The 7,680-nt window shown below is 38.8% G+C and overlaps 2 protein-coding genes across 2 annotated transcripts; one reads left to right on the top strand and one right to left on the bottom strand.

The window, feature by feature from the left end:
- Positions 1–1,620: 1,620 nt before the first annotated feature.
- On the bottom strand, positions 1,621–2,549 carry gngt2b (guanine nucleotide binding protein (G protein), gamma transducing activity polypeptide 2b). The gene is made up of 3 exons (XM_058621384.1): positions 2,415–2,549; positions 2,138–2,226; positions 1,621–1,994 (listed from the first exon to the last, which is right to left on the bottom strand). Exons 2-3 carry the CDS (start codon positions 2,219–2,221, stop codon positions 1,866–1,868), a joined length of 213 nt encoding a protein of 70 aa, XP_058477367.1. The 5' UTR covers positions 2,222–2,226; positions 2,415–2,549; the 3' UTR covers positions 1,621–1,865.
- Positions 2,550–4,137: 1,588 nt separating this feature from the next.
- tmem101 (transmembrane protein 101) lies at positions 4,138–7,093 on the top strand. The gene is made up of 4 exons (XM_058621361.1): positions 4,138–4,307; positions 4,877–5,057; positions 5,624–5,770; positions 6,147–7,093. The coding sequence occupies exons 1-4, from the start codon at positions 4,177–4,179 to the stop codon at positions 6,453–6,455; spliced, it is 768 nt and encodes a 255-aa protein (XP_058477344.1). The 5' UTR covers positions 4,138–4,176; the 3' UTR covers positions 6,456–7,093.
- The last annotated feature ends 587 nt before the right edge of the window (positions 7,094–7,680 follow it).

Below are 7,680 nucleotides of genomic sequence, written 5' to 3'. Positions count from 1 at the left end.
TTAACATTCAATCCTTTTGATTATTTTTTAAAGTGCAAATATATTATGTACTATACAAATAATGTAAGGAACATATGTAAGAAGAATACCTGGAGGTAGTTGGAATATCCAGTCATTCCGATTACCTAATAGGAACCCAGTAGATTAGATATGTATATCTACATTTAAGATAAGGCAATTAAGATAAAGGCTATATCACAACACTGTCCAATTTTATGTTTTTACAACAGAAATAAAACTGAATGAAATCTCAGAGTTTCGCAATGTCTGATTTGACAACAGGGTTGACGTCCTTTGGGACACTTCCAAGGACAACAAGGATATCGGTCCCAGTATTAAAATCACACAGGAAGAAATGATTAACCATATTCACAGTGTGTTTCCTCTGAAAGTGCATAAGAGACGAGAAATCCCAGGTTTTGTGATCTGTGTGATCACAGTTTTCTAAACACGCTGCTTTTCTATCTGCAGACTTTGCACTTCAGTTGTAATACAGTTGACTTTGAGCTATAGTTTTAATCTACTGCCCCAGACAATGACGTATGTACGTACAAACACACACGTTGAACTAATTATATGCATTCTTTTAAAGACTAAAATGTTATACAATGAATAATAATATAATTTTAATTATTACACTTCATTCAGTTTAGCCCGTAACATGGTTATATTATTCCTGAATGAAATACAGCCCTTAACTACTGTAGCTTTTTACAGCAAATGTTTACATTTAATGTCGGAATATAATCCAATCTCCACCTCAGGGACATTTAAATTAAATAACTGCTATTTACATGACCAGTGTTATTGTCATAATTCAAATGTTTACATTTTTAATCGTTTGAGAATTTATATTTTTGCAATAATCACACAGAATGGTTGCACGGATCCTGTGTTAATACAGCATATGATGTCACAGAGTGTGCTGCATGTCGGTAAACTCCCGTGAAGAGTACTGCACTCTGATGTCTAATCTGTACTCGGCAGCTCACTGACGCTAATGGGAGGTCAGAGTTTACAGGTTGTTTTGACCTCTGCCTAAAGCCTAAAGCTAGAACACCACTGTAAAACACTGATATATCACCTCTTGCGCCTCCAAATGATACGTGTCCATAGGTGGGTCTCTATTCCTGGAAAGAGGTCAAGGTTATATTGATGCTGATATCATGCTCTGCCTGTGGTCATTGGACTCAAACCTTTGATGCATGAATTTCCATGAGACTTTGTTTACAGTATATTTTTACAGTTAAAGGATAAATTCACACCAGCACCTATATTGCACATGCTAAACAAATACAGTGCATTTGCTGTTGCCTGCAATAAAAATTACACTAATTGGATGCAGAGCTTGAAAGGGCTAGCAGGATTGGAGCTGAGGGAATGAGCTTAAAGACTTTGATACAGGAAGCAGCTCTGTGTCAGTGGTCCTGTGTAAAATCCTATTAAGAATTACACTAAGCAGTAGCTGCATGACTCCTCTGACTCTAGGAAAGGTGAGTGTTTTCGTTGCTTTAAGCTGAACAAGTACAGCTATCCTTAGTTAACATAAACCAATATAATAAAGTGAGATAATGGTGCAATAAAGAGGAAACTTCAATAATCAGCCAGGCCAGGTCAAAGCTCTGTACAGCTATTTGCCTTTACTTACAAATTAACAAACCTTTCTTATCAACAGATACAGTACATACAGTCATTCACTGATTGGAATAGTGTCTCTCACTCCTGGTGGTAACAGCATTGCTCATCTTATTTGTCTTTCTACTTGACATTTTTATACACAATATTTCTACAGGAGTATTACAGTAATGTAAAGTAATCGGTTCCAATAAAAAAACACTATGACTTTTTTCCTGTATGCACGTGTGCTATGTTACTATACAGCCTCCCTTGTCTCCCTTGTAGGGGTTCTTGTCATCTGGGACGCCCTTTATCAGCGGATCATTTGGTAGCCGCTCCTCAACAAAAGCAATGGTCTCTGCACAGTTTGCAGCCACCTGTGGTTCAGAGGAAACACATGAAAGCACCTTTTACAGCCACGGCAATGGTTTTCATACAAGAGGTTTTTGGTGCCTAAAATTAAAAAATAACATTGAACAGGTTTCTCACAACTGATGGCAAGGCAATAAGAAGTACTTACTGGTGTTCTAGTTGTGTTAACTTCCTTCTTCAGTTGCTCCAGCTCCATTTTCAGGATTTCCTTGTCTGACATATCCCGAGCCATCCTGGCTGTAAGAAGAGATCAAGATCCTTGTTTTTAATGATCACAATAACTGAAAAGTTACTCCAATGAAAGTGCTACGTTTATAGTATCTTTAGGTTCATCTTATTCACATTTGGATTAAAATATTAAAGTGCCAAAATAAAATACTATTTTTATCAAATACATATAAATCCAGCAGAGTTAAAGTCTTTACCTGTTGAATGACAGGACCCTCAGCAATACGAGAAATGTGTTGGCTCGTAAGAGCTCATCGACTGTACACCTTCCCTTTGTCTGGTTGCTTCTTCACACTGACTGATCTGTGCTGTCCCAGTGCTCTTCATCCCAGTTGATCCCTGGTTGCGGGCTTTTGGCAGAGGTCGGCGCAGGATTGAGCCTGATGTCACCAATCCCCAGTGATGAGATTAAACAATCAGGTGCCATAACCCTGTGAACAGGAAGGAGGAAGGAAGGAATGCACGGATCCATATAGATCTGTTGTTTGACTTTGCAATGATATGCCTTATAAAGTTAATATGAAATGTATTTATTAACTCTTAAGTCAGTTTTAGAGTTGGGTTCATTGTTGGTTTATAATGATGTAGGTCGTGAGTACAGAAACTTGTGCCAAGAGGAAAGAGGCCAAGTCTTCATCACTTATTTGATTATATACTTAAATCTTTCAGTCTAGCAAATCAGTTGCGTCCTCCAATGTCAAACTAATCAACAAAGTGGGAACATAACATATAAAAAAGCCATTTAAAATGAATGAAATTGTTGAGGGTACATTGATTTGGTTTTCCTAATTTAAATTGTGTTTTGGTTTTTGGCCCAATAATAACAACTGCATTGATACATTCAATAATCTGGAGTGTTTTTTTTAATCCAATACCTAGTATGGGATTAAAAAGTGTGTGTGTTTTTGTCTATGAACAAAGGATTGACTTCATCACCATAGTTTATCAGCCAAGACCCCACAGTTTATGATGATAATGTAGGTAAGCAGCTCAATCTTGAGTAAAGAACTTTCATCATCAAAAGTGAAGTTCTGTCCAGACCAGACATCTCAGTGGAGATGTGACAAACAGAGTACTGATCCGTGACTAAACCTTGAGCAGGAATCACAGTAAGCCATTTTCTCGATCTGGGTTAGTCTCATCTCCTCAAGATTAACCTCATACACGTCACTGTGGATTAGCAGCAGTGGGGTGATCAGTGCTCCTGATCATTACACAGAAGAGCAGGTGTGTCACTGAGCACATGATGAAAAATTAACTCCTGTACCATTACGTCTTTACTTTCAGTAAATATTGGTGTTGAATTTAATAAATGATTAGTGGGTCAACTGTTACTGTTAGGGCTGTAGCGGCCTCTAAAGATTGGAGGACATCACATTGTTTTAGGGCCTATAAGGGGTTTAAAAACCATAAACTATATAGAAAATGTGGAAGAAAAATGTGTTGTGTCCAATCAAAAACATTTTTGTGTGTTTTTGACAATAAACTCCTGGCGATCACTCTGGCCAGGGACTTTTATCTGTTCTCTTACGGAATTAATAGATTAATTAATAAAATGAATAAAAACAAAATCCTTATTTGCAACCAATTAATTCCTAGTTTAAATAGTTCATTGTTCCTAGTTTTATAGTTGAAATGAATAACTGCCAGGCTAAAAACCTGAATCAATATTGCAGCCAGACGCTTTCTTTTTTCGATGACTTGTAAGTGTCAGCTTTGTCCTGTAGATGGCGGTGTCGAACTTATTGTCGCACCACTTTCAAACTATAAATTCATAGGAGAGCGCATCGAGCGCCCTTGCACATCACGAGGAGCATTTTGATTTTCAAAATAAGAGTTCCACCAACGTCATGTGAAGAGACACGTTCTTTTATTTTGACAGGTGTACGAATTTCTGACCGGATGTTTATCCAGTATTTCCGGCACCGTCGTTGGGTAGGTGAGCGCTGAGCAACAATCATGGCGGCTCCCAATAGGAAGCAGGTTTTCAAGTTTATCAGCCAGTTAGGAGCGTTTATTTTGACCCGGTTCGGGTTTTGGAACTGCTTCTGTATGTTGATGCTGTTTGCTGAGCGAGCGGATTCAAAAAGGTAATAAAAAGTTGCTATGGAGCTAATGTAGGCTAGCTGGCTAACTGCAGATTAACTTCCCTCAGAATGAAAAGTAGTGCAAATTAATTTGCGTTGTAGATTATCACTGGACAAATACTTCGTCCCTGCTGATGTATTTGTACATTTCATGTTGGTAGTTGACATCTAAAGGAGGTAGTAGTTTCCATCAGAGGTTTAGTGAGGCTGGTGCCATGAGGACTAGTTTAAGTTTAAGGCAACTTGTATTTTGCCCGGTCTGTAATTATCTGTCGGGTAGTCAGTAATTTTCCTTGTGCAATCGTAGTTTTAATCACTCGTACACTGGGTGTGTATTGTTTTAGTTCACAGTGAGTTGGTCTTCTGTCGACAACCACACCCCTCTGAATTAACTCTGTAACCACATCAGATGTTTGCCCTGCAGTAAGGGCAAACATCTGGCTCTCTAGCCTCAAATAGGTGGAACAACTGCAAACTTTAGCTTCTATGTTGTTGCACAAACAACTCATTCATCCATCATACACTACTTGTCGTTATGGTTTTGTCTTCAATGTATTCACTGTCATCTCCAGGAAGCCAGACATCCATGTACCATATCTATATGTGGATATGGGGGCTGCAGTGATCTTTGCCAGCTTCATGTCATTTGGAGTGAAGAGGAGGTGGTTTGCATTGGCTTCTGCTGTTCAGCTCGCTATCAGCACGTATGCATCATATGTTGGAGAGCAGGTGCACTACAGTGACTGGCTGAAGGTGAGTCGCCTTCCTGTGGTGACACAGAACAAGCATAGTCTTTTTTCACCAGACTTCCCTACAGATTATGTTTCCTAGAATGTCCCCTTTACTTTATCTGTTACCTAGTGAAAAGGCTATAATCAAGTTGTATTCAGAATCAGAAATTGCCAGGTATAGCTTACACAATATGAGGAATTGTTCTTGTTGTTGGTGCAAAGGAAGAGCAAAAAAAACACAAATAAATTCTAGAGCAAAAACAGGAATATAAATAGAAACAAAAATGAAAGTTGAGTTGTCAGGGCAGAAGACAAAAGACCTATTCTTGTTCAGTCTATCATAGTCAAAAACTGTTAGATAAAGGTTAAATGACGACATCGTCTGTAATATACCAGGTTTCAGAGCACAAGTCGAGGTGACCTACATCAGCATTGAATTTCTAATCTAACACACATCTGTGTCACACAGGATGAGACCATTTGAATTCTGGGTCACCACTATAGGAGTGACTGTAGATTTATCAGTAAAAGACACTGCAGTAGAAACTTTTCTCAGGTTGCTTCACTTTGATTTGTGCTGCCTTTCAGGTACGAATGTATTCCAGAGCTCTGGCTATTATTGGAGGATTTCTGGTTATGGCCAGCGGAGCAGGGGAGGTGTACAGGCAGAAAGCTCGCAGCAGATCCCTGCAGTCGACAGGGCAGGTTTTTCTGGGAGTCTATCTCATTTGCATGGTAAGATCCAAATCCGTATTTAAATGTATTTGACCACATTAACATACTGGCAGCCTAAATGAGACCAACGTTTCCTTAACAAGAGCATAGCATTTACAGGACACTTTTTATTAACTGACGGAAACTCTAGTGAAGTTTAAATAAATTTAACATAGTGCAACGATTAGCCAGTCCATTAATATCAGTGTTTATTGAATTTTTAGAGCAAAGTACTATCATAGATAATCAAATTACAAATTAAGACACATAAACTAGTATGAAGTAGCTGCTTAAAATTAATTTTTACAGAGCAGATAATTATTTAAATGAGCAAGATACACAAGCCTGTTTTTTTAGTATTAATTAACATATTGTAGTACCACTCTCCTCCCACTAGGTGTACTCCCTGCAACATAGCAAAGAAGACAAGCTTGCCTATCTGAACCACATCGCTGGAGGAGAGATCACTCTGATGCTGCTGGGGGTGCTGTTCGGGGTGCTGGCTCTGGCCTTCCTCTCTGGCTGCTACATCCGTCTGGCCGCTCAGATCCTGGCCACTGTGCTTCCTCTGGTGGTCCTGCTTATTGACGGTAACCTGGGATACTGGCACCACACTCGCAAGGTGGAGTTTTGGAACCAGATGAAGCTGATTGGACACAATGTGGGCATCTTTGGCGCTGCACTGATCCTGGCTACCGACGGCTGAGACCCGAGGTTCTCACAAGCGACTTGAACAGTTGTGCTCACATGCACAGGATGAGATTGTTGGCCTTTACTCTTTGTCACTCCCTGACTTTGCACTCAAAGTTGCTGTGACTCCTCAGGATTCAAACTCTCCAAGCAGAGATGAGTGGATGTAAGCCACAATGATTGTTTTTACCCACCTGACGGTAAAGTATTGCAAGAAAAACTAAAATCCAAGCTTTCCTTTTTGCAATTTCATAATTTATTTGGATGCATGTTGACATGTTGTCTGTTATGCTTTGAAACGTGACTGACTGTACTGTAAAGCTGCAGGAGAAATGTTTTGTTGCAAAACTTAGTCTTAAATTTATGGTTCAAATATTTGACTATTAAAGGGAAATTTAGTTTGTGACACTGCTAATAAAATCAGATTACTTCTGTTATTTGTTGCATTGCTTATAATTGCTGTATTCACATAGGTTTATGTAGGTTTTCATTAAATATAAATGGTTCATATTTTGTATGAAATAACAGCACAAGATACTGAAGTGTTGTTTTTTTTATTCCGAGTATCTTGTCTGGTTCAAAGCTGTTAATAAAATCTCCCATGCTTTTCCTGTTTCTCCTCACTTGTTGAAAATAAAAGGCATACATACGCAATTCTTGACCTTGTTGTGGTTTGATATGTCCATAGCATTAATCTTGTTCTAAAATGATTTTCCAATTCTATTATCCATTTGGCACTGGTCTGTAATAACTTGATGAATTAATCTTCACTGCTTTAAATTGGGGCTAATTTGGTGTGATATTACTTAAGATATTGATGATTCCGATGTTGAGTAATCACAGTAAAGTAAAATGCACAGGTCGCTGTTGCTGCCGAGTCTAGATGCTGATGGTGGAACATATTAGAAGTCTGAGCAGCCCCAGCTTCATGTCCAGCTACTGTGGGGAAAATCACGTGCAGAAGTAATTGGGACACTGCAGCTTGAAGCCCAGTGATCAGGAGATGTACTTCTGGGTGTTCAATCCTGCTGAAACTCCTTTACCTCATGTACTAAATTCACTATATTTTAATTATTTTATACAATTGCTCAACTGCCTTGTCACCCAAAGGACATAGTAAGCTTTTAAAATGATGGATTCTTATAGAGCGATGGTGTCTATCCCTCGTAACTAAAGAGCTGCCTCACAGAATAGCTATTCAAAAATCCCTGTAAAGAAACCCGAACCATGCCCTTCAAAAT

The sequence above is a fragment of the Solea solea genome, chromosome 21, assembly GCF_958295425.1.
Source record: "Solea solea chromosome 21, fSolSol10.1, whole genome shotgun sequence".
In the NCBI taxonomy this organism is placed as follows: domain Eukaryota; kingdom Metazoa; phylum Chordata; class Actinopteri; order Pleuronectiformes; family Soleidae; genus Solea; species Solea solea.
Note: the sequence above shows the minus strand (reverse complement) of the source record. Positions and strands in the feature narration are given on the sequence as shown.

What these genes read in the sequence shown, in the direction of transcription:
- tmem101 (XM_058621361.1), top strand. Translation starts at nt 4,177, where the DNA reads ATGGCGGCTCCCAATAGGAAGCAGGTTTTCAAGTTTATCAGCCAGTTA. An exon ending in GAGCGAGCGGATTCAAAAAG is followed by an intron (nt 4,308 to 4,876) that starts GTAATAAAAAGT and finishes TGTCATCTCCAG; the next exon opens with GAAGCCAGACATCCATGTAC. An exon ending in GAGTCTATCTCATTTGCATG is followed by an intron (nt 5,771 to 6,146) that starts GTAAGATCCAAA and finishes TCCTCCCACTAG; the next exon opens with GTGTACTCCCTGCAACATAG.
- gngt2b (XM_058621384.1), bottom strand. Translation starts at nt 2,221, where the DNA reads ATGGCTCGGGATATGTCAGACAAGGAAATCCTGAAAATGGAGCTGGAG. An exon ending in TTAACACAACTAGAACACCA is followed by an intron (nt 1,995 to 2,137) that starts GTAAGTACTTCT and finishes TCTGAACCACAG; the next exon opens with GTGGCTGCAAACTGTGCAGA.